The sequence below is a fragment of the Passer domesticus genome, chromosome 14 (genome assembly GCF_036417665.1).
Source record: "Passer domesticus isolate bPasDom1 chromosome 14, bPasDom1.hap1, whole genome shotgun sequence".
Classification (NCBI taxonomy): domain Eukaryota; kingdom Metazoa; phylum Chordata; class Aves; order Passeriformes; family Passeridae; genus Passer; species Passer domesticus.
In genome coordinates this window covers 8,137,214-8,164,318 of record NC_087487.1, presented here as the reverse complement: position 1 = coordinate 8,164,318, position 27,105 = coordinate 8,137,214, and the positions used below count along the sequence as shown (strand labels likewise).

General features: G+C 38.0%; 1 protein-coding gene across 12 annotated transcripts in view; it reads right to left on the bottom strand.

The window, feature by feature from the left end:
- WDR72 (WD repeat domain 72) overlaps positions 1-27,105 on the bottom strand; it is a 337,194-nt gene that overhangs the window by 208,878 nt on the left and 101,211 nt on the right. For 7 of the 12 annotated variants that reach the window (XM_064388822.1, XM_064388825.1, XM_064388830.1 and 4 more), the window contains one exon: positions 26,539-27,083. Coding sequence is in view for 4 of the 12 variants with exons in the window: in XM_064388825.1 (XP_064244895.1) it covers positions 27,060-27,083 (24 nt within the window). In the remaining 8 variants the exon portion in view is untranslated. Of the gene's footprint in view, positions 1-20,462; positions 20,577-23,954; positions 24,034-24,776; positions 24,830-26,538; positions 27,084-27,105 lie in introns of those variants that run through there. The other 5 variants (XM_064388824.1, XM_064388826.1, XM_064388823.1 and 2 more) reach the window with 3 other exon arrangements.

Genomic DNA, 27,105 nt, shown 5'->3' with positions numbered 1-27,105 from the left:
TGGATTTAATATGGGTGAGTAATGCAAGTTCTGCGCTGGACCTGTGTCAGACATGCAGCACCCTTCTGCAGCAAAGGACACCCCTGGAAGGGATCTGGAATAAACTTTGTTCCAGTAATTCAAATGTTTTCTCAGGTGTCTCTTGATTCTTACCTTGGCTGTGCCAACCACCTCCCCACCATTGCTCAGGGCAGCTCTTGTCTGCCTTGTGACTTGTCTCTCATTTGCCAATGTATCTTGTTTCCCTGATTCACTTGGCTGCTAAGAGAAATATGTTTTTGTAACACTATCCTGTACGGGCAAACTGCCCACTAGGAAATACATCTGGAAGAGCTGAGCATCAAATAGGAACAGTTTTGTTCCTTGATTCTGGCTTGGATGATCTATATTTTAGTCAGACTCAAATTTTCATAAGCAACCCTGTTGGGTGGGTCTTAGTTTTGCATATTCTGTGTTTGAACTTCCCGGACTTGATTTTCTACCATTCTTGAAAACCTGAAAATATCTGCAGATGTTTGTAAGGCAGCATCATCCATGTCTCCTCATGGGATTCTCAAATTATCACCATGTAGGTGTGGATTAGATCCTTAAGAAATAGCATTTTTGATAATGAAAAAAGTATCTGAGAGAAAAAAATTAGGATCTAACAAATTCTAAATCTGTAGAGATCCAGGGAAATACAAAGGAAGGGAGAAGGAAGGACAAATAACCCTAGTCTAATAGAAACAATCAATAATTAGAGAATGCAGATTCCCTAAGGAAAATAACAAGCAAATATTAAGGATGACAATGGCAAATATTTTCACCTTTCTTTACAGACATAGTATAGAATGTGCACTCAAGTATAGTAAAGCAGCACTTTCACAAGCATTTTTTGCATGAGCATTTATCAAAATGTTTTTTACTTTTCCAGAATGTCAGTTTCTTACCCTTTCAATTCAGTCTTTCTTTTCAATGCATTTTGTCCTACTTTGACTATGAATACCAGTTATTTATATCTCAGTTTTATTCAAAGAAACAATGCCTTTTGAAAAACATTTGCTGCTTGAAATTTTCCTCCTGTAAGAGCTGTTGTAATTTGGTCAGACAAACCTGGAATCTAGGTGATTTAAGATGATTTATTTGAGAATTAGGAATATGCAATAGTAATGTTATTATTTAATAAGGTACATATTCATCAGGTTTTTTTCTTTAAAATCTGCCTGCTGGGTGAAGCTGAGTAGTCCCCAGCACTCCAAGGAACCCTGAAGAGCTGCACTTTAACAACTGCATTTCCTGTCTTTTTGAAAAATCTTGAAGAAATTGTTTCATGTGGAAATGTTCTGTTAAAGAGCCAGAGGCCAAGTGGATCACAAACATGTTTATTGATTTGCATACCTGAGATGGTGCAGGTTCCTTTCTCAGTTACTGGTGGGTGAGCTCTCTGAACAGAATTGCTCAGATGCAGCTCCTGGTAGAACCTGCCCTACTCAGTCCTGAGAACAACTGCACAATGCTACATACTGCCCCAAAGTGGTTTTGCATTTACACAGCCATACAAGATGCTGAAGAGCCTCCCTTGAGAAGTTCTGGGAATAGGAGCACAGGGAGGGTGTATGATGCATAACCTACCCTAAGATTTCCAAGCACATCTAGCTCCCAGGTACTTTTTTTCTTGTCATTTCAGCATCCCAGCAGACACAGCTCCTCTTTGCTATCCCATTTCCCATCACCTACTCTCAGCTGTAGTGAATGATGGCCCCCAGTGTTCCATAAACCCCAATTCCAAATTCCAAACACTTTACAAAGGTTTGCAAAATACAGTGCATGTAAAACATGGTTGGTTGTCAGTCTCCAAGATCAAACCAGGTATTGGCTGTCCAGGAATTTCAGTGTTTGAGTTCCTCCTTTTGCTCAGAGAGGACAGCAAAAAGCACCAATAATGTCACTCCTGGTATCAATGTCACCTCAGAGCCAAACTTTTTTCATTCTTATACTATTCTCTGAATCAATATTAAAGATGAGAGCACAGAAGTGTGTCTATTCTAGGAGGAAAAAGAAAAGCCCCATTCTAGCATCTGCTTCTGTCTCTCAAGTTCTTTTTATGTTACAGAGCTGGTTCTATCTGATGAGACATAATGTCATAATAAATCCATCTACCTCTCACTCACTCCACCAGAAAGTAGATCTTACTTTTTATTGTGTGTGTTCTTTCCACTTTTGTGCGTGCCTTTTTTCCAACACTTCTAAGCAAAGTGCAGAAGTCCTTTTGTTCTCAAGGTGTACTTCCCTTGACATTAGTTCTGCCTGTGAATATCATGCACAGTGGAACTTGTGTGCTGTACCTCAATTAAAAAAACCCCAAAATCAGCAGTAACCTCAGAAAATTTGTCCAATCTATTCTCTCCTATACCATGGAGAGGACACAAAATGCAAAATTCCGCTTATAACTAAAGCCCTTCCAATATCAGTTGTGCAAAAGGCATGGCCTTCTTTTTGCTGCAATCTAATACTCTGAAGTGAAAAACAAATATTAAAATGATGGTTTTATAATTATGGTATTAATAAAAAAATACCTTCCAAGTAAAAAGGGAAGAATTGCCTTTCTTGGCTTCGGGAAAACTACTGTTTCAGAAAAAGCTTTTGTGATTTTTTTTTTCAACATTATCCTTGTTTCATGACTTTCTGCCTCCTGTTTATGTCCCTGGTGAAACAATCAGAACCCAGGCATCTGAACTGACCTCCATCTCTCTCCTCTCTTGAGTACAGATGAAATAAGAAAAGAGATCACAAGATTATCTCTTCTGTCAAATGCACATCTTCTGGATGTTGTGAACAATATATACATAACATGCAAGGCACTTCTAAATCACTACTCTATTTTGCTGTTAACATCATCTCAGCATCTTAATTTAACTTTGCACTCGCATATTCCTTAAGTGCTGAGTTCCTGTAACATTTCCCTATTTATAAGCAAAGTCAGGAAAAAAGCCATATATGAAGAAGTGCAACCAAGGAAAAACCATCAAGCCATCAAACTGAGTAAACTCTGTCTCACTTTAATAAAAGAGAAAACTTCTTATTTACCTGACACTTTATTTCTGTCAAAATAACAGCCATTCTTTATGTCTGTCTTCAGGTACCAAACTTAGATCAGACTCTTAGGGAAAAAACTGTTCATGCTTTTTCTCTAGCTCCTTGCCTCTTTCACTGTAAATTCTGGAAACATAACTTTGATTGGGCACAATTCCCTGGCCACTCCACAAACCAAACTGAGATGAGGCCAATTATGGGAGTCTTTCATCTTGTAGAAGTGAGATATCAAAGAGTGTAGTTTGATAGAGGCAAAAACTTCCAGTGAGATATTATCACATGCATTACACTCACGCTTGGGACTGTGGACATAAAAGATCAATGCAGAAAAGTACCAAAAGGTCAGTTTTCAAGATTTCTTGAATATTCAAGGATTCAGCATAGATTTCTTTCTGACTATTGAACAAAAGCAATTTAAAAGAAAAACTCTGCTTGTGGATTGCCGGTCAACCTTCCAGACCTTCCATACTTGCTATTGTAGAGAGTCAAAACAAAACAAACATTTTAAAAATGTCAATTATATATTTAAATAATTTTCAAACAGAAGAATAAGCCTTAAGTAGATTTTCTAATTAGACAATAGTTTCTGCATTTTCCCTGAAGTGATAATTTAATAAACATAGCTACAGGATTGTTTAAGGGTAAAAGAGATCCTCTTTCAAAAAAACCAACAAAACAACAAAACCAGAACCCCAACAAAACAACAAACAAATAAACAAGCAAACAAAACCCTCCAAAAAACCCAACCCAACCAAACCAAAAAAACCCCCAAAAAATCCACAGAAAAAAGTACCAAAAACCAAAAAAAACCACCAAACCATAGATCCTTTTTAAGGGACAAAAAAAAGCTCTTTTTTTTTTTTTTTTTTTTTTGGGACAGGGGTCTCCTGTGATTGTAGTCTCTTAAGAAATGTAAATTTTTGCAAGTTTAGTTATATAAATAATTCCCAAACCTATTTTTCAAAGTCACACAAGAAAATTAGGCAGTCATACATAGGAACAGGTGATTGTGAAGTGTGGCTTTACCTAGAGTAATTTTTGGAAAAGGAGAAGCCTGACTGAAAGCTAGAAATAGAGTCCTAAATTTTCCCAGAGCAAACAAACAGTTGTCTCCAGGAAAAATTTGCAGATTTGCAGAACTTCTTAAAGCAACTTCAGTCTTTCCAAAAGCTTCTTTTTGCCTCCTTTCTCTCTCCTTTTCTCACCCAGAAACACATATACACACAGAGCAGACTGGCAGATGTTTGTGAAAACTGCAGTTTCCGCAATCAAAAGTACAACATTTACTATGGCTTTTATCAAAGATTTCAATTCCCTCATCTTAAGGAAAATGACCCTTTTATTTTGTTGTGGACATAAAATTATGGCTCAGGGAAAATTGGAAGCATTTCTGTTGAGGGAAATCAATTTTCTCACTGCCATATATGATCAACATGTCACAGCCATCACCTAGATAATAATAGTAAAGTACAAGTAAAATGGCTGGTAATACTGGCTTCAGGGGAAAAAAAAAAAGAGCAAGATAACACCTTTTTTTCCCCCCAACATGTTTTCAATAAAAAAAATATAAGAAAGAACGCAAAGGTTTCTCCTGTGATCATAGCCTTTCAGAACGAGAATGGGGTTTTTTTTGTTTATTGATAGTCTGAAGTGTTGATGAATCTGATGAGAAATTTGGTCTTCCTGGAAAATAGTCAGCGCTTTGTGTAAGCTGTGCTGGGCTCTTTTCAATCAGCTTGTTAATGGGTGGCTAATGGTGAGGAGAAGTGACCAGCCTGAGATTACCCAGGAGTATGTTTATGTAGAGGCAACACTCAGAGCAGAGAAGCATCTTCTTAATTTGGATACTACAAACAAAGGAAACATCAAATTTGACCTTGCTGGGGAAATGTTAATGGCTTCTGCTCATCCTCCTTCTGCCACTTAGCATCTCTTGTGCCCCACCTTGGGAAGCTTCCCGGCAGAATCGTGCATTAGCAGAACTCTACCCTTACAAAACACAGGCCTAGGCAAGGAAAAAAACCATTACAAGTGATTAAATGGTCTTTTGATGTTCACTTCAACAGATGTAACAGGTCACCACAGTTAAGCACATCTTCAGTGATACCATAATAGTATATACAAGGTAAATCAGAACTCTGTAAACAAAAGGAAATAGTTTCATGTTTCAGGCTGAATTTTCAATGTTGTCAAGTAAAAATCAAGAAACTACAGCTGCAAAAGTTAAGGGCTGCAACACTGGAAATGAGAATACATACCAACACTAATTTTAATTCATTGAAGAAATGTAAATGTGACAGAATCCTTCAAACCCTGTGGTAACTGAGGGTAAATAATTTTTAGAACATGAAATAATAATCATCTCTGCTCTTCCATCTCTGTTGTACTTTGAGCTTCACAAAATTTAAAGAGAGATGATGTCATTCATACCATGCTTCACAAATGGCAGTGGGCTTACAGAACAAGCTGAAAAATTAGTGCAATAAGGTTTGTCTTAAGATAGAAAGGGAACAAAGAAGAAAATTAGGGCTAATCCATCTCCCAGAGTTTTTGTTGATGATTCTGGACTTTGCTCCTGTTCCTACTGCTAAATCCTGAAAGAACATTCATATTAACCAGTTGCCTTAACATCTGCAGCTGGATGTAATTGGGTTTTACCTTTGAAAATGGAGTAGGTTATACATTCCTAGGAACTTATATGGGATCCAAGAGCAAAACCAGTGACATCAGATCATCAAATGAGTTGGGGTCCTTGAAGAAAGGTATCAGCAAACTAGCCTCTAGGTATTTAGCACCAGTTAAGCACTGTTTGGTAGAGTGCACAGATGAATAATAAGTGATTTTCCTTGGTTGTGCTCGATCCATGCCCTCAAACTACCCCGTCCAAATGTGTCTGAAGTAGTATCATTATGTAGGACGGTGTAAACTATTATATGATTATTATATATACATATAGAAATTACAGCAGCAGACTGTGGTCACTTTAAAGTATAGCTTTTCCTGACATATCTTTGTCAACAGTTTCTTTTAGAGAAGCCCCCGTTTCCACTCAACACAAGTGATACTTGTGCTTTGGCTGCCAGATTCCCATGAGAATTCTTGGGAGAGGTAGTCAGAGAAAAGACCTTATTTATGTTCTTATTAATGGCAAAAGTGAAGGAAGAGACTTTCTACTTGGGTTTTCAGAAGGCAAAACCATCTGATTTTAACACTCTGGTAGTTGCATTCTTGACTAAACTGCATAAAACAAAGCATATATTTATATTTTCTGAAGGACTTAGTGTGAATTGCATGAAAGTCCACTGTGTCCTTGATTTGACAAAATGTTTAAGAATAAAACTAGTATGACTCCTAAATACTTCAAATCAAGCATCTGCTTACTTAGGTGAGGAGCTGTGTGTAACAATTGATGAAGGTTAAATATTAAATCTTCCAAGTCTATCTGATCATTCTAAGAATGTGCAATGTCATGACATGCTTCAAATTTAAATACAGTCTGGAAGTGTGTGTCTAAGGAGTAAAAAGTAAAACTGAAATGTGCTAAAAATATGGTGAAGACCTTTCAAATCCTTTTTTAGCCTTTAATCCATTATTTAGCACTTCATTCTTTAAAAGAAACCTGCAGAGCTATATCCTCAGAAGCACAACCTTGAAACAAAGTGTTTTTAGACATGCACAGAAAGCATTAGCAGCTTTCATTGCAAAATGACACCTGTGTGCCCGTATGTCCTGATCCCTGAAGTCATACTTCACAGTATAGACTTATTCATTCAAAAACACTTCATCTGATTTATATCAAAGTACCTGCTCCTGTCTACACAGACTAAGTAAATGTCCAGCTCAGACAGCAAACATTATTGTCTTGAAATCTTTCATTCTGGTGTATTATCATACATTTATCATTATGGTGTTTCATACCCACATACCCATAAATATTTGGTTTTGGTTGTAGGCAGACCTGAGTGTCATGGAAAGCTGACCTGCAAGTAAGTAAGAGAAAAATCTTATCTGTGGCCTTGGAGAAAAGGAGATAAAAATGAAGGGAAAGTTTGAGTAGTGTGAGCAAAACTTTTTTTAAAGGTAAATTAAGTAAATGTCCTGTAGTCAGTTATTAACTTCACATGGTTAATGCTGCTATTTGGTCTAGGAAGGTTATCTGCTCTAACATTTCTTAACATTTTCATAATGTTATCAAGAATTAAAAAGGTAACATTTATCAAACATTCACAGTGTCTGTGAGCCAGAACAAAGAGCAGCCACACAGTTGTGATAACGTCCGGCTGTCAGTTAGAAGCGAGTCCAAATACCTTGGAGATATTTGCTTTTGGATGATGCATTCTCTGTCATGTAAAAATGTAACTTTTCAAAGTACACATGTTACTGATTAAGTTAAAGTCAGAAAATCTTATTTCCTTCTAATTACTTGTAAAGCCATATGCAAAAGGCATATGGAGAAGGAGAAGGATAATCAACGGGATGATCCAGATAAAGGAGCCTTAACATGAAGAGAAATCAAAGGGCCCAATCCTCCAAATCCTTCTATGATTAGTCTTTAATCTGCAGTGAGATTGCTCATGTGAAACAGAAGTTACAGGACCAGATCTTAAGTCTCCCAACTGCATCTTCCTAAGAAAAGAGGTGGATTAAAATCCAGACCTAATGTCTCATTGTGTCTGGCAGAATCAGAGAAACAATGGCAGCAGCCAGTGAGTCTAAAAAGACTTGTACCATTCCAGCAGGATTTGATTTGGACAGCTAGAACAAATCCTCAATGCTGAGAAGGGAAAATTTTGATTACAGCACTTTGTGTTAAAATGCTTGCCAACGAAGCAATTGAACCCATGCAAGTGATCATGCCAAAGGCATCCAAAAAGCTAGGACTCACAAAACTTTTCACTACAGCAGAGCATAATCTCTGATTGAGAAGCTTACTACCATTTCAAAAGAAGTGAAAGGAAAAAAAAAGCTAGTTGCTCTGCCTTCTTTTTCTAACATTTCCATCCATGGAAATTGCTGCCAGAGTGTTGGATGTGTCTAGGGGCTTAGGCTAAGACATTGTGTGCTGATTTACATTTTACATTAACAATTATAGATGTGGAGGCTATTCCAAGAGACAGCAACGTGCAAATTAGGGAATGGAGAGGCTTGAAAACATGGAACTAAACAGCCTTGAGTACAACTCAGATCTGTTTTAGGCTCACCTCCAACCATTTATTCGCCTGTTCAGGTCTGGGCAGATCCTGGCTCTTCTGTATTAACAGCTCTCATCCAGACCTATTTCTGGTCAATAATAAATAACTTGGGAAGAGTAAATAGGTGAATAGGATTGCTAGTTACAATCTCTAACAAATTAAAAGGCATCAAATCAATATCATGTTTCAGCGGAACTCCACACTTTCCAATTCACTCGATACTTCCTAAAATTATAATTTCACTAGTTAATCAGGGATTATTTAAATTATGTGTTAACAGTGGCCTTTCTGTCAGTGTGTCTCCCAATATGCCCAGTAAATCTTGCATCAGGAAGAGGGACTAGAAGAGGCATTCCTCAGTGTGCAGGTACACACAAAGGCTGGATTCTTCACATTTCTCCTTGGCTGGCAGCTCCTCTTATGGCAGGAGCCAGCAAACAGGCTGGCTCTGCTTCTGCCTCAGGACAGGGGACATGGACAAAGGGAGCAGCACAGGACAGATCCTATTACTTCTAGCTGTAGTGCACCCTAGGATGCACAAATGCCTCCACTTCCTGGGAAAAATGTACTTCTTCCCTACATTTTTATGATTTCCCAGTTTTGCTAAAATTTTAATGTAAAATACATCAAAATTATAGATGGGTCAGTGTCTTCTTTCAAGATATTACCAAGGTTTCCTGATATTCTGACCCTTCTGTGGAATATAACAGGTCTTAGGATAAACCTATTACTCAGATCTGTAGGTATCACCAATTCTGGTTCCATTTCTGATAAGCATGACACAAAATCCCTGTTAAAAATAAATTGTGGGTTTTGTAGCAAAATGCAAAATTAGTAGAACAATCTTATGACTTCATTGGGTTTTCTAACTAGGGAGTAGAAAATATTTGCTATTTTATTTAATATTTGGTATTAATTACAACCATCTATATTCTCCTTTGAGAGATGCTAGTCCAAGATGAACATCAATTCCAGGCCAAATTCTGATCCAGGTTATAACCAGCAAGTACAGGATGATATTTTTATTTCAGTGACACTGCTCTAGATTTACTCTAATCAAACCAAGATCATTGCCAGGCTTTCTTTAAAGACATTGTTCTCTCAGATGCCTTTCCAGATTAATTGGCACAATTACATCCTTCTTTCTCTCTTCCCCCTCAGGTCGATCTATATGTCAGAGGGCTACAAGCTCTGTTGATTCAGAGCTGAATGAGTCCTGTAGGGAAATGAGTTACAATGATCCTCCTCATCTCTAAAGGCCCAAACTCTTTTGGTTTTGATGGAGCAGTCACAAAAATACAGTAATCTTTCATTCACCCAGACTTCCTTTTCTTCATTTGAAGGGTAAGGGACACTTCCAGGATGCAATGGGCTGTCTGCTCACATGTGAAGCACTTCATGAAACCCTTATATGCTCTTACTACTTCAGCTTCCAGAGTAAAAAGACTATTGGCATTTACAGTCAGAAAGTAATTTTTCAATGGGAGAATTGCTAGGCCAGAGGGGATAGCTTAGTGATCTGAACATCGAGGATCAAATTAAGCCTTGGTGCAAAAGAAAGAAACTTCAATGGAACTGAGCACATTTACATCAGAGGTGAATTTTGTCCTGAGAGTCTGCATGGGAGCAGAGACTCAAATCCCAGCAGCCACAGATAAGGGAGGAGTGGATTGTCAACTCAGCAACAAGAGAGAAGATTTCTTACAAATGCCAGCTTAAGAATGGCTCCTGTGAATAGAAGGGGAATCCTTTTGTGAAAGATATGGCACACCCAGCAATGAAGAAGGCTTGGCTTGGAAATGTTTACAAATACATGGCATATCATACAGGAAAAGAAATCCCTCCCCCTTTCCTTTCAAAATTTCTCATTACTTTATTTCCTTCAAATATTAATTGAAGATATCAAGATATTTTCCAAATGTTTATTAAGACATCTTACCAAAATGTATTCAAATAGGGGTTTCCCTTATATAAAAAGTTATTTTATCTAGTAAAAAGTCTCAACAACAAAGCAACATGATATAGAGACATTTACAGTTTGCCATGTATTTACCTAAGTCTAAATAACAGCAACCAGAAAGACCTCTATTAACTTTTCCTGAACTTTGTGATAATAGTTTTTCCTCTTCTATTTTATCATTCAAACTCATTGGCTAAATAGGTGACAAATTTTCATCAGAAGAGAATACTGCTAGATGTATTTCAATTGACCATCCCAGGTGGACGGTGAATAATGTAAATTAAAAATCCATTAAATAAGCATTTCTGAATGTCCCCCACTTTTATGCACAATTTTTCTCCTGTTGTTTCCATTATGTTAAAATATTAAATAAAATAATCTTTTATACCACAAGGGAGCAATTAATACTGTTTTTTCTTTTTTTTTTCACTGCTGTTTGACTGTATTCATTATTTCATCAAGGCTAAGTAATCAATATTTTCATTTAAAAATAAAGACAAAAATCTTTTTATTAAGAACATAAATGCCATTTTCAGACCTGCTGTATCAGATATTCTTAGGGAAAGCAGGAGAAATCAACGACAGCTCCTATTCTCTCCTCTGCTGTTTAAATTTCCAGGGGAAAAGGCTGTGGGTTAGTAGTATTCAAAGACAATGTTCCAATATTAGAAATCTCCCAACCAGAAAGTTGCATTTTGGGCTTGTGTTTCCCAGACCTCTGCAGCAGCAAAATCCCTCATTGCTCTTGGATGGCAATTACACTTTAAGCAAAAAGATATTGCAGATCATTGATTCCTGCAAATCTCTTCCCCTTTGAAGTAGCAGCACTTGCTTATGAATGAAGATACACACACTTTCACCTTGAAATCACATCAGCCTATTTTCTCTATTTAGTCCTGGAAGCACATGAATTAGATGTGCCAAATTGGATACATCTCATCAGAAGAAAAGAGGTTTGGTCCTGAGAGGCTCCCTTTAAGAAGGTAAGATACTTGCCTGAGGAGTCTTAGCAGTATGACTGACACTATTTGTGGGTGCGAGAGTTACCAACAGGAAGCTTGTCTTGGACCTGAACACTCCCAGCTCCACTCAGGTGAGGAAGATCCAAGTCCTGCTGAAGCTTCGTGTCTGAATGTTTGTGTGTGCAAGGATTCCTTGCAGGAGGAAGGCTTGCACAGCTCCACTGGGTGAAACTACACAGTTGACTGACAGAGAAAAAATAGTTGAATTAAGCTCTTCTTTGATTTTACGGAACATTGACTTCTGCAAATGTGACCTTAAATTCAAATTGATTTGATCTTAAATGCAGGAGATTTCATCTACCTTCCAGGCAAATATGCTCCATATGTTAAATACCAGTAAATATAGTTAAGTTCTCCATTGTCTATGAATGGAATACAGAACAGATTTCTGTAAAGACCAGATTCTCCCTTAGCAGCAGAAGATTTAAAAGGTCAGAACTGGTAATGATCAGCTGAAAACAAGGGCTTGCCTGAAAGCTGTTAGAGTTTGCATTTCCAGTAGGTCCTAAAGACCAGTGCTTGACAGTCCTTATAGAAAAAATCAGGTGAAATAGCACCTTGTGGATTATTTTTTTTTTTTTTTTTTTTTTTTTTTTTTTTTTTTGTCCTGGTGATGATTCTTTCTTCTTTACCTTCTGATGGTGAACAAGAAAACTTAAATGCTCTTTTCAGGGCATATAATCAAAATTCAGGTATTTCCTCTCAGAAACTGCCACAGGTTCAGTATTTAAACTGACCACTACTGCAAGGGGTAAGAAAATAACTTTTAATTAGTTATCTCCTAATTGCTTCCTGTAAGGTTTTGTAATTTTTCTTAAGGGTATTGTACTTCTTGACACCACAAGAAGATTTTTTTCAACAATTTTGGCTACTTATTTGATATGCAGCCCTCTCATATCGTTCTGGATAGCCTCTATTTTTAGCTCTTGGATCATACATCCTGGGGAAGGAGAGTGATTCTATTCTCTATCCCAAAGACAGATTGCCCCTGAGTGCCAAAAGCTGGCAATGGAAAAAAACAAAAACAGCAGCAAAGTGCTCATGGCAGAAGGCTTGATGGAAGCTTTAGGGGACTAATTCTGATATGTTTACTTTATTTTCTTTTTAATGGGTTGTCAGCTGAGGAGAACAAACAGCTCTTCCTGCATCCAGACGCATAAGCATTTATTGGTCCAGATAAAGCACAGAGAAGAAAAATTGTTCAGGGTGTACTATAAGTCATCACCATGTCTCTTCAGGTAAAAAGCCAAAGTATTTCTGCTATACAGTTTTCACTGAGCTGCTCTGTGCAGCACAGATTGGAACCAGAATGTACCATGGCCATTGGAACAATGCAGAGTTGAATATTGAATATAACCTCTGAACCTCACCCTGCAAGAGCCACTCAGGTGAAAGCATTGCTGATATCATTAACAGGAAAAGCAGTTCCCTTAGGAATGATATGTGTGTACTTTCAGGAGAAGGATGCACACTCCTATGCACATTCAGGGCCCTCCTGAAGCTGGGAGGGATTTGGGAAGGTTTGAAGAGTCAAGGATTGCAGTGTCCCAACTTTGACAGACCTGTACTGGGAAGCCCTACTGTCTTCATGCTGTTAAAGCAGTACCTGTGCAAAAGGAACTTGCTATATTTTCCTCTTCATGACCCATATCACCAGTAAAGCCTTGATTTTTTACATTGGCACTGGATCAAGCAAAGGGTACACATGGAAATTACTTTCCTAACTTTTCAGGATAAGGACCTTAGTAAAAACATAGGGAATTGTTTTCAAAATGCCTGTGAAAGAAAAATCACATTGATACTGTTTAGCTGTGTTTCAGAATGTTGTCAGTAAAAGTGCAAAATTACATTTCCCCATGCCCACACTGGAGGTGTCTGGTAAATGTACTGCTGAGCTGACATTCAGTGTCCTTGTAATGAATCAAGTCTATGTCTTTACAGAACCTGGGGTTTACAGCAGTGCTCTGAGTTTATAGCTGAGAGTAGTCTTAAAGATCCATGTTTCCTTTATGTATTTCAAATTGATTTGAACCATAAGCCTTTCTTTGCAAAGAATTCTCTAAAAAGTAACCCTTCTAATCACCTTGTATATTCTGGACTAGGACCTCAGCTACCTCAACAGATTCTATTACAACTGCACCGGTGTTGCTGTGTAAAACTGCCCAGAGGGAGACCAGAATGGCAAATACATCTCATTTCCCAAATGACTGTTCTTCTGGTCAGCTTTGGTATGTTTCTCTTGAACTGGCCAGTCTTGAAAATTGTGGACACTGGTTCTCTTTATGACCACCAGTATTGTGCATGCCAACGAGTCCAAAACTCTGAGCAGCCTTTAAGCAGCCTGATGTGCCTTTGTGGTGACAATGACATTACCCTCAAAGGAACCTCAGGGGCATTCCCAGACTGAGCAAACAAGTTTTGGTGGTAGCTTAAACACATGATGGTGCCAGGCTCTCAGAAGGAGCAATGGAGATGTATACAGGGAATCCAGGGAACTGTCAGACACAAGGAGAACATGGCCAACAGGGATCAGCAAAACCAAGAACTGGCTGGGTAGCTCTTGAATTCCACTGTTTTAGGGATATGAGAAAGGTATGGTTGCCATTTCATCAACAGCATGTCCAATAATTCCAGTCTCAATTTCTGCTCGGGCATAATCATTCATCTATATCTGTTAATGACAATTTAATTGCATATCCTTATCTCATAAATACAGATGTATTTGTGTATAGTAATATGTGCTAAAGAACACATTGAACTTCAGTTTGCCATCAATTTCAGTTTGCTATTTATATACAGCATATGGATTTCAAGTTTTCCCTTGACACTGGCATTGTTGAAACAACCACTTGATCTATTAAATTTTTGAGTAGCTTTTTAAATTATAAATAGTGCCCAGTTGTTTATTTCAAGTGCTTTCAATACTCCAAATGTGGTTTAATTGTATTTGAAAACTGCCAAATATCAATGGAGATCAATCCCGTCCCATTGATCTGTTTATGCAGTTAAACATGTAGAATATCAGATTCAGGCTCTAACATATTTAAATACTCTTCTATTGATCAGATTCTGCCATGATCCAGCACAGATGATGGCATAGATGATTACAGGAAACTGCCTGCTCTGGTTTACTCAACTGATACCTCCAACTTTCAAAAGACATCATGGAAAAACTGACCCACAGCTCAAAAGCAGAGGGTGAGTCAGATGGACGCATGAGCTTGCCATATAAAAATGTTTAATATCCATGGAAAGATTTTAGCATCTCATGTGGGAAAAAAAACACATACTGAAAAGCAGAGTACATTAAAATCCTGAACCTTTCTGCCTTAATGGGACAAGAGATGAGTTAGGGACATCAAATAATCTTTGTTCCTTCCCAAAAGCAAACTAATACCCTCTTAGGCTGCTTGTCCATCTACAGGACAAAGGTTTAAACTTATGATGTAGAACTGTCTTCTTTAGAACATATGGCAGAAAAATGCAGTAAGGCCAGATCTGGCAATGATGGTACTTCAGTGATTTGGATGAGTATGTGATCCTGATTAGAGAGCTGTACAAGCAAGGGAAAAGACTTTGCTTCAACCCAAAACACTTAGGAAAATATTTTCTAGAGCTAAGTAAAGGTCCCTTTTATTTGTTAGCTATTTTAATTATCCATGAAAAGGCTGACCAGGAAACACTGACCTTTGTATTTGTAGTTCAGAACTAACAGGGCACAGAGAGAATGAATGGGTATTAGTTCCCAATATCATGTACTGATCAGGGCCAGGTATCAGAGGAAAATCACTCTCTGGCCAGTGATGAGGCTACAGTGGAGTAGTCAGTTCTGTGTTGGTGTCTCTCAGTCAGCAGAGGGGAAAGAGCCTCACATATTCCTCAGACATTCACAGAGCTAAATGAAGGTTGCAAAAGGCAGAGGAACATGAGGGTTTAGATCTTGGGAAAAAAGTGGGATGGATTAAAGAGCAAAATTGCTCTAAGGGATTTGCAGAGCCTTTCTAGGTAAGAAGAAGAAAGGAATGTCATTTATAGTTCCATAAAGTGCCCCATGTATGTGACAATATTTGAGAGAGTGGAGTGATGCAAGGAAGCGACAGGAGTGTGGTCCTCCCATTCCTAAGCACAGGCCCTCAGAAGAAAACCAGCATTGCTGTGGATGAATGAGCAGAGTTCAGGCAGTTCAATAGCTCTCTGAGATCTGAATGCTTTATTTCTTGGATTTCTTTTGAAATTTCAGCTAGCTGTGTAATACTATGGTGAGAGCAAAAAACAAACATATGTAAATTGCTCTGTGGTATTTCAGGTGAGTGAAATGCTTGGAATGCACCCACTCATCATTATTAGTATTGTGCTTTGTCTGGGAGTTAAGGTAAGTAAGAAATCATCCTTGTCAAGTTTTCTTCAAACTGACCCTTGCTTCAGGCCTTAAGTAAACAGCCTTCTCTGGGAAAACTGCATGTGGTACTGTCGTTATCAGATAGGTACTTTTTCCTGATTTATATACCAGACAGTGTTTGAACAAAGTCTAAATGTTTTCCAACTTCTCTTCATAGCACAAAATAAGACTAAATCTAGTTAAAGGTAACTTACATACCCATTATGACATCCTATTAACTGGTCCTGAAGCTAATTCATATGGTTTCAGATATGAATTAAAATACTTTTTTGTTATTAGAGAGAATTATTGCTTTGTTTACAATAAGTTTTGAAGACACTACTGCATCTGCTTTAGACACAGGACTCCACAGCTTATGACTCTCTTTGGCAGGATTTAAATATTTCAGCAGCTGCTGAAAATGAATTTATCAGAGATACAACACCAAAAGTGTTTTCCACATTAAAATATGGAAAAAGGAAAAGTAAGATTGTGTTGAGTTCAGAAGACTTCCTTCTTATCAGGAGTCGAGCATTGCAGGCAATACACTGCTGGTAGCAACAACTTGAACCAGCACTCATCAATATTTCTAAATTACTAAGAAGAATTCAGTTAATCATTTGTTTCTTTACACCTTCTGGCAACTTGCAAAGATTGCTATGAGTTAATATAAATCCCATAAAGTTCAAAAATGTCCTCTGAGTACTGGAACTTTGTGGGAAACACTAATAACCAACCCAGGGGTTACACTACAGAACGTTTGTTGAAGGCACCTTGATATCTGCTGTGACTGACAGGGTGATGAATGATGATTGCTGGGCTGGCTTTGAACAAGCGTTCTTCCTCCAGCAAAGTCAAACAGACCTTGCAGAGGAAGTTATGGAATTTGCTTTCTGTTAAGGCAACTCAGAGATTAAAATCCGTATGCCAAACTTGAAAATTTGGAATCCAGCTTCAGGAGTGGATGATTCTTCTCAAAAGAATCTCCCTGGAGCTCTCTTGTCACTGCTGTAATAGCTAAAGTCTCTGATACCCCAGTGCTCACCAGCAGAGCCCAACGCAGTATTCAGAGGAGAGATGCTGCCCTATCCTATCTGCCAGGCAAATGCAAAATACCTGCCCAGGATTGATATAAATAATATTTGACTCTGTGGGCTCAGCAGATTCTTTGCTGGGAGCTTCAAAGTGGGCAGAGGAAGCAGTAATTGTTGTCTTTACATGTGTGAATTTGAAAGCCTCAGTTAAAATTCACCATTTATGTTTAAAGGCTTAACATTCACATGATCCCTCTTCTTAACATAGCTAATACACACCATAGCATTCATTCATAAATGCAAGCAAACAGTCACAGAAACTGAAAAAAATAAGGATGGAAGAGGGTAAAATATGCAGGAAGCTATCCTATCCCCCTATGGCCTGAAATTTGCTCAGGGTATTATACATGTGATTAGCAACTGTCTGTCAACGAAAGGAAAAAAACTTGGGAAATTTAAGGAGGATATGGCTCTTAGTGAAGATGCAGAAGTAAAATAATAATGAAATATAAAAGCCAGCATTGTAAATTTCAGCCTGAAAGGTGAAGTCTTTGAAGACAGAGAAAATAAGTGGTAAGATTCTTCTATCTTTTGTTTATTGGCATGTTTGCCTCATAATAGGGTAACATTTCAAATGTGAAGCCAAGTCTATCATTTGTATTGTTGTAGTCTGATTGCCAGGACCAAAATTTATCTTTAAAATACCTCTAAGAGTACCTCTAAAATACCTCTAAACATATGTGTGTACATAAAAGTATAGAAGAGTTTGATGAGGCAATGGTATTGATTACGAATGCACATGGGCTAATAGACATAAAGACTGGTGTGCAATACACACGTGCAGAGGGAAGAGTTAAGCATTGCCACAACCATTCTTTCTGCAGTCCTAGAGCTGACATGTCCTGATATAACTGAAATCTCCACGTTCATAATTAAAATAGGACTAAATATGGAATATACAGCAGTGGATACAAATAAATACACAAGCTGTACATGTACCCAAGGCTTGACTGAAAATACTTTGGAATCAGTACATCTGTTTTAGTGGGGTCACAGCAGATAAATGTGATATTCTTAATATAAATTTACAACTTTGAATTTTAATGCATTTTAAAAACCTAGTAAACATTTTAATTTAGATCTCTAATAGGAGATATTTTACACCTTCACATGTAAGTTTCATAAACCAGACATTCATCATAAGCATGTATAATTTTGTCTCTCTGTCCACAGGATTTTCTGGATTTATGATGGGATAAACTCTGATAGTCTATTCACACCCTGCATCCTTAAGATGCCACTCAGAATATCTCATAGTGGATTCACAGTTACTGCTGTTTCTTTAGGCTTCACTCCACAGTTTATTTCAAAAGTACTATGAAACTTGGGAGAGGGAAAAATTACATTTAATCTCTTAATACCATGACCAGGTATATGAATCCGTTTACCTGAATTTGTTCCATTAAAGCAATATAACAGCTTAGTTTCAAAAGGTCAGTGACTTCTGCAACATTCTTGTTTCTCTTTCCTGTCTGTAGCCGAGAAGGAGCAGAGACCACTCTATTCTCAGCAGTAAAGTGGTTCTGTCTACTTAGCTAATTTCCCCACACACTTTGTAGTTTACTGGTGACATATGTCCAATGCTTCCCCAGGTCTTAAAGAAAAGGAACTCACATTTTGCCAAAGAAAAGCCAAGACCACAAAGGAGATGAAATACAAGATAAAGTAGTAACACTGCAGTGGAGTGAACCCAAATGGGACCTGGATTTTTTTAAAGTGACATATTACAGACATAAACTCGAGTTGGAGAGATCAAATCTATATCAACAGCAAGAGCTAAGCTCTCCAAAATTTAGCAGGGCTCAGATCTCCTGGCTGGGCTTGCTCCCATCCTTCTGTGAGATGAAAATGTAATAGGAAACTCTAGCAAGAACATGTATTTTCAGCTCCGTGATTTGATTAATATTGGTAGAGCACTTTCAAGATTACTCATATTGCATACCATGTATATCTCTTGAAGAGGATCCAATCCACTTTTATCACATTCAGGAATGTACAAATACTATGCTTTACATGCATCTCATCTCCTGTGCATACCCTGTGTATATATATCTCTGTAATAGCAATGTTCCTCAGTTAGTTTTCCAGCAATAAAGCCAACTATCAGGAGAACTGAAAGTAAGTTTGAGTGAAAAATTATTATACCCCCCAGAAAAGCAGGGGCATGTTCAAACACTTCCTATCAGGCATGCTCATCAGGAGTTGTTGTAGGTCAAGAGCATGGACATCATTCCATCATTTTATCAATTTTTGTAATTTTCCATACCTGAGAATGTTACCTCACTCTAATTTACCAGCACAGATACAGCACCTGTTTCTACAGTTAACTTACAGTGAGTCATACCAGCTGGTATAAATACATAGCTACAGTACTGAAACCATGGAAAAGAACATAAATACCTCATAAGGAAAAATAGATTAGTACTTAATTTCACAGTGTTGGGCTCAATAGACCAAGGCTGTCAGAGAAGCACAGTTATGGATTAGTTACGCCCATTTTCATCCTATAAAATTTTAAGCATTTTATTTTCATTATTACTTACTTTCTAAAATAACTCCAGATACCCAGGTTTACTAGTGTGATTTCATTAGTAGAATTTCATTCATTGGTAGCATTTCAACTGATAGGTCTGAGAACAGAAAGAGAATAGAAATGCTCTTGCTGGGAAGGAAGTGTCTGAGGGCAGAGGAGGATCTGCTTTGTTTTTCTCTGGATACCACTGCAAAGTTTTAGCCGTGGACTGCCACAGAGGACCTTATGATAGCTTTCACAAGAACAGTTCAATGCATTTCACTTAGTTGTCACTTTTTTAAAAAACACCGTTGTGCAATGGCAGTGGTGTGGAATAGAAGTTGAATTTCACTGTAGAGTTAGCTACATTTCAGTGGTGGGTGAAGTGATCCCAGCAGACTTTGTAAAGTACTTTGGGATTCTTACAGATGAAAGGTGCTATATAAATGTCAGGTATTGTTATACACCACTTAGGAAAAATGTTCCCATTTATTCCTCTGGATTTACTGTTGAGCATTTAGAGATAATAGTCATTGCTGATAATAATAGCAAGAATAGTATCTTGAACACTGCAGACTGTGCAGATTGTTCTGTATTCTGCTTGTCTGTAGCAGGAGGTCGCATACTGATAAGGAGGAATTTTTTGACAATGTGATTATAGAGAACAAGCTATTTTTCATATTATATGGTCAAAGTGCAACTGTCAGAGTTATTTACATGGCTGCATCATTTACAGCCCAGGATTATTGAAAAGATTCAGCTGAAAGGTAAGCTGCTTTCATGACGATATTCAAAACAGCATAGTACAACAGCTCCCTGTAGTAGGGCTATTTGTTTTACTGTATTACCTCTCTATACTTGTCTAAGTTCTACTCATTCATTTTATTAACAGAATTTATTTAAATGCATGACAGATGTTTCTAACAATGCTTACCCAAGCACTGATTAGAATTTGTTAGAAGGATTCCAGTGTTTATCCTAACATGAGCACCTTTGAATTTCGGTGTTTTGTTTAGAGTTGGGGGGGGGGGCACTTCTTTTTAGCATAACAGAGTTTCAAATGGAGTTCAGTATTGATTTTAACAGGAGTGTAAAAGGCAGACGGCTTTTGCCAGGTAGATGAGTAATTTCAGCAGTGCACTAACAGATCAAACGGTCTTTATAGTACTGGAAAACAATCCTGCCCCAGCAATTCTCTCAAGTGAGTAACACCTGAATATAAAGAAACTCACATTTCCCCTTCCTCTTCTGCTTCCTCGTCTCTCCTCTCAGATTTCTGTCTTCCAGTTGGGGTATCTCATTAACCTGCAGGCTCTTTCCCTGCCTCATTATCTTCTCCTGAACATCTGAGGGAGGCAGAAGTGAAGCTGTATTAACCCACTGATTGCTGCTGACCGAGCGATGCCCCTGAGCCCTTTTGGAAGCAGCTTTGACTGAATAAAAGCTGCTGGAGGATGTGGTCCAGGAGTGACTACTGGATAAGTATAGGAGTAATCTACAGTGGGGATTCCTTTTATTAAAACCTTGGCAAAACCTTTGTGGAAGGGAAGCTGAGTCTATCTCTGAGGAAGGTGTTCAATGTCTTTTAGTACAGAAGCTGTAAAAGCATTAAAATGTACAGAACAACCTCCTCTCCTTCCTGCTAGCAGCAAGGGCACTTTCCCATCTAATCCAGAAAAATTACCCCCTGGAGAAAGACTAAATGCTAAAGAAAACTTAATGTTGCTGAGATTCCTTTTACAGTCCCATACCCCTATCAAAAATGCCACATGAGAGCTCAGTGTTCCCATCAGCATGAGTACTAACCCAGTACCTGCAGGATTGTAGTTATGGATCCATGTATCCCATGCAAATTCACAAAAATTTCAAGTCTTCCTAGAGTATTGACATTTACACTCACCTTCAGAGCACTGCTCAGAATTATCATAAAGGATCAGAGTGCAGCTTGGAGGCCAGTGTAATCATAATTTGACCATGCTGATAATAGAGTTTATTTCCTCTTATTTTTCCTTTTTGCTGCTTTTACCTTAATCTCTCCCTGTGGAAGTTTAACCACTGACCACCATGGGAGGAAGAAAAAAACCTCAAAATTCTGGAAAAAGTGTGATAGATTTTTCCCACACACAAAGGAAAACCAGCCAAATAGCAGGAACAGAGATTAGCATTTATAGATTAAGGGGGATAACACAGGATGCTACATGTTCCATGGGCTAAGCAAAAATTTAACACCAATTATATGTGCTTAAAGGACTTACATAAGAGAAGGCATTTTTAAATGAAAAATCTAGAATGAAACCTGTGAAGTACTTATGCAGTTAGTCAGACATGATTCAAGATATGAGGAAAGACATTTCTAAAATCTCATATAAAAAAAAAACCACACAAAGCTTAAGGTTTATTCCAACAGTATCATAAATTCTCCTCACACACAGGGTTAGTACAGGAGAAACCAAAAGGATGGACTGTCTTTCAAATATTGACTCTTTTCAGGTGAAGCAATATTCTTAAGTATTTTGTCAAATAAACATGTACACAGACTAGGACACATGCTCATCATATGGTAGGTGGTAGATCCATCTAACTCTTCCCAGAAATTTCTTTATGGAAACCACCAAAGAACCTCTGTAATTTAATCACTGGCTGCTGCAACTGGCTGCCTGCCTGTTAATTGCTTGGACAATACCCAAATTGTCAGACCAAAAGACCACCCAGTGATTCATTGGGCTGTCACTTCATATAACCAAGGCAGCAAATATAAGAAAGAGTGCCTGAAATAAGTCTTTGCTTGTGATGTTTTCTCTGATACTTACTCAGTATCTAATCCATTACAATTGTTCATCCCCTTCTTTAAAAAGCTTGAAATGTTATTGCTGCAAATCTCAAATTCCTAAGGAGCAGTTATACTTCAAAGTGATTCTGCAAAAATATCTCTAAGGAAAGCCTGTTTGGTAGTTTTAAGAGTTTCTATCTTGTATTACTCAGGTGATTTTGCTGCTTAAACCTAGTAAGTTTGGGCAGGGCTAACAAAAATCTACCAACATTTACATTTTTATTATAGAATTTTGCTTTTGTATTAACTTGCAAAATACCATGACCATCTTTTATATATCCTTACAAAACTATTCCAATGTGCTACACAGAGATAACACAAACATGGTGACAGTTATTTCAAGTTGCTAGGAGCTTTTAAAATACATTTTCATTATAGGTCATGAATAATCAGCACTGATATGAATTCTAAATGTATGCTTGGTTGCAATGCATAGAACACTCCAATAACTACACTGAGTATATTACCAGTGAGGTAGAGGGAAGGTGAAAAGATATTTTTTATTACTTAAGCAGTGGCATAATTTTGAAAGTATAGGAGAAAAAAGGTGGATTTGGAAGACCTTGAAGCAGCTTTTTGACAAATATCTGCTCAACGAAATGAAATCTAAGATTGATTTAATGGATGCTATGAAGTGAGAAGGAAAACCCATATAATCTTCAAACTATATACTAAAAGCAGCAAAAACATATTTGCTCTCAGCATGCATTAGTCTGGAAGACATTTAAGAAGAGCAGTGCTTTTCCCATTACCGATGTCCAAGGCACTGTACTCAACAAGTGTAGGACAGACAAAAGCTGCCTACCCCAGTGCTTTGATGCAACATGTGTCCAGTTGCTGCTCTTTTCTCATCACTCATCTACTTTTACTCTTGTCACACATTTTATCAGCCAAGAATTTCTGCTTTCCCTTTGTAAATCCTTTGCCTGAAGCAGTAGTTAAGGAGTGCTGTCACTCCAGGATATGTGTCATGACATCTGTACCATGTTTTTGGTCACAGACATTAGAGGACTATTTGGTCAGAGCCCATCCACTGAGTGCAGTGTGAAGCTGTGACAGATCCTCCCATGTGGAATCCTGGCCTCTGCAGATTGCCTGACAAACAGCTGGTTTTCCTGACAAACAGCTGGATGATCCCCTGTGCCAAGGGTTTCTATTTCACACTACACAGTGAAGGCATAGAGGGTTATCAGTTCCCATTTCTCTCCCAGCTTCTGCAGGGGGCTAGAACAGACCTGCCCAAACCTGCAGCTGTGGCAGCTGGATGAGGATGGCTCAATGCCACAGTCTGCCCACTTTCCCAGTTACTTCAGCAGATCCCAGAGTCAATGTGGCTTAAACCCCCATCCAGTGCATTCTCAGACAGGATCCTGTGGAATGAGATGTGCTGTCCATGGGATATTTCATCTCCCTCTTCAGCTGCCACTGGTTTAGAAGTATTGAGGGAGCTAGTGCTGATCTGCTTCATATGAGAGCTCCCTGTAGCACTACTGTTTGCCCCCAGCATTTAAACAGTATTTTCCAGTTCAAGGCACTAACATCATCATGCCTTCTTGTGCTAATTTTCCCTCTGTGCACAGTTACACATATAACACCTGCTTTTATCTCTGAGGGGCTGGAGATGGTCCCACAAAGTCTCCCTGAGGTTTCAGCTGACACTGCAGAGACTAAGACTACTAGACAACTTTGATTCTGAGTCTCAGTTTTGTTGCTTCTCTTTCAAAATCTCTCTACTTAGCCAAAGTAAACGTCAGTGCAGACAGTTCTACACTATGCAAAGATAAAGATATTTGGACCTTCAAAATGTTTTTTTTCCAGATAATTCAGATTTTCTATAAAACACTCCAATTAGTAGAACCCCTAGCACAAAATTCTACACTGTGTATCCCACTACCTTTATCTGTCCTTCCTCTTTGTTTCTTTGACAAGGATGTCCACAGTCAACAGCTTTCCTGCCAGGGCTGCTGCTCATTCTGCAAGGAAATAAATTTTTGAACTTTCAAAAACATCCTGTGTGTCTTGCAACCTAGTGCAGTAGGAAGAATTCTAGAAATGTAATACACAGGTTAAAAAAAAATAACAGCGGCAATTATGTTAATACAGACTGATATGACTTACTGTCTTTTAAACACTCATATTACAAAGTTAAAAGCTTCTTTACAGGCACATGTTACTAAACTAATATCCATATTTAAAGTAATCAGGCTTTCAGTTCAGTCTCAGCAATAATATTCCTAAACATGTTTTTTTCAAACAAACTCAAGAAAAAGCTGGAGTGAATTTCAAGGCTTGAGTGCTGCTGCCATCTACATGGCAGGAAGACTATAAACCAAAACAAACAACAAAAACCTGTATGTTACATTTACTGGTCAGAGCTGTAAGTCTGCATATCAGTGTGATGATAGAAAATACAGTTCTGAAACTGAACAGAATCTTTTACTGCCCTGAGTTTCTGTGTGGAAAATTCACTGTGATTTAGGGTAGGATGTATGATTTCCCTACATCCTTATTATCAAAAAGATCATACATTATTTAGATAAATTTAAGAATAAATAATGAAAATAATCACTATTTTACTACTTTTGAATATTGTTAATATTTTTCTGATGAGCATTATTTTTTCAAATCCCTCCCCCCCCACATAAAATGAAAGAAAACTGCCAGCTGATGTAAAACTGGAGGCACCAATGTACTTAATGAAACAACATATACTTACATATACTACTTTCTTCAGTAAGGCTATTTTTCACAACTGTCTTATTGAGAGTACTGCAGAGGAAGAAAACCAGGTTTTATTGCTGTATTTGCATGGCACAATGTAAATTCTGTCAGCATAACTCTGTATTCTGAAGCTAAACCTTGACTTACATGAAAGAAAAACAAAAATGTAATTGAACTTGTACCACTAAGAAATTTTGTCAAATGCACAGTTTGCTCTAAAAAAACTTTGCAGACATTTGCTTAGTTTCAGAATCTTTGACACTGTTTAGGAACTCACACTGCTTCACCCTGGCAGCTCTGTTTGTACTCACCCACCACAGCCACATCCATCAGAAGACAGGGAAAGTGTTCTTGCTGTGATGTGCCTCTGTCTCACAGCACAGCTCTCAGACACACTTTAGACCTTCCAGCAGGTGTCATTCGAAAAACAAACTTCCCATGGGCCCCAAGAAGACAATCTCAGGTTATTGTGTGAATTTTATGTTGCATCCCAGTTCTGAACTACTTCTCCAAAAGTAAAATTGATGAATTTTCAGTTTGGGGATCTACGAATTCAAACAATATCCCAACTCAAATGCTAACAGTAATTCTAACAGCTTTGTCTAGCAGTTCAGACTACATATTCAATGAGGAAGAAAAATGGGGAAGAACAGTCCTTGAACTTCCTTTGCATCCTTTTCTCTTCCAAGAAGTGTGGCCTGCAAAATCCAGCAGAAATCTCCAATACAAGAAGGGTTCTTTATCTTCACAGATGCCCCATCATGGATGTGGATGCAATGCTCTTCAGCACTGGGGCAATGACTCTGGGATTTGTGCTGGAGCTCACTGTCCTGTCTGCCTTCAGAGAACTTGTTCTTTCAAAAGAGCAAAATCCTGGGCAAAGGTAATGCTGCTCACTGAACTGTCTCCTTCTTTTCTGAATTTTCAACACTTCAGCTCAGCCAGACTTGTAAAACCATTTCCCTTGTTAATCTGCTGCTGTTTGGAGCTTGTAGTCCTATTGCATAGTGTTTTTGTTAAATCATCTCTTTATTTCAAACACTGAATCTCATCAAGTCCCACGCCAATGTACTTTGAAAACATCTTTCATTGGATTAGGGAAGGGCATTTCTCCACAAAATACAACCCCAAAATGGAAGCAGTTTATTACAATGAATAAATTCAAAGCATGTAAATGGCACAAGAGATTTCAAAATATAATGTTTGGATTTGGAGACATAAATGAACAGCTCAAACTTTAGGGAGGTTTCCATACAGGAATCTAAATCAGTGCCCATTCAGTATGATCAGTCAGACCAAGTATGAATCATTTGGAATACTCAAAATTCCTCAAATAAAAGAGATGCTGAAAAGTTTTGATTTTGTCTTATACTAAAAGCAATAAGTGTCCTTTTTTTAAAAATAATATAATGAATTATATGTGTAATGTAAAAAAATGCTTATAGGATTTGAAAGCCAAAAGGCTATGTTTAAGTAAGACCTCGCACATAGCACTCTAAACTTCCATTTCATGCTCATTTCTGTGTGAACTGTCCCACACTTCCACTCTGGATTGCTTGGTCCTCCTCTGGTCTTTGCACTGAGGCCAGTTCTTGCCTTGGCACAGCCTGGGCACACAAGCAGTAGTGCAAACATAAGTGAGGAGACACAGAAGCCTGAGGCTGGAGTGGGTCTGACTGTGAAACCACACCTTGGGCTGTACAGGTCACTGGACCCTGTGAATTCTGTATGAAAAATAATCCAAACAAACCAAAACACCAAATTCCTCAAGGAGTTTAAGTATTCATGAATTTTCCACCCTATATATAAAATTTAAACAACTATTCAAAAGTATTAGCATACCATTCCTTTTGACAGGAGTCCTTCAGAGTAACACAATGGAAAATTGCCTTGGGACTTTGTTGTAAACTCCATCTCCATAAGCATGAATGCAGTCATACATCAGACCACACTCACAGAAAATGCTTCTTTAGTTTGATTTTCAAGAAACTATTGCAGGAAGTTCATCTGTGTTTGTGTATTCAGCTCTGAAATTGCCACTTTGTTGCAAAAAGATTTTTCCGAGTGAGTTCACTGCGAGCACATATTATAAAGTTGGTTGTTTGAAAGACATCCAGAAGACAAGGGGAATATATTTGCTTTACTGGGAAATAAATGTACCTAATAAAAAAGTTCCTGCCTTACCTTACTGATCCTGTAATGATAATTAGCAGAAAGCACGCACAAGCATGTGCCAAACACCGATCATCACTGCACAAACCATTCCAGAGGGCTGGCTCTATCGGCAGGCTGCTGATGTGCACTGCTTTGCAGAATTAAAGACA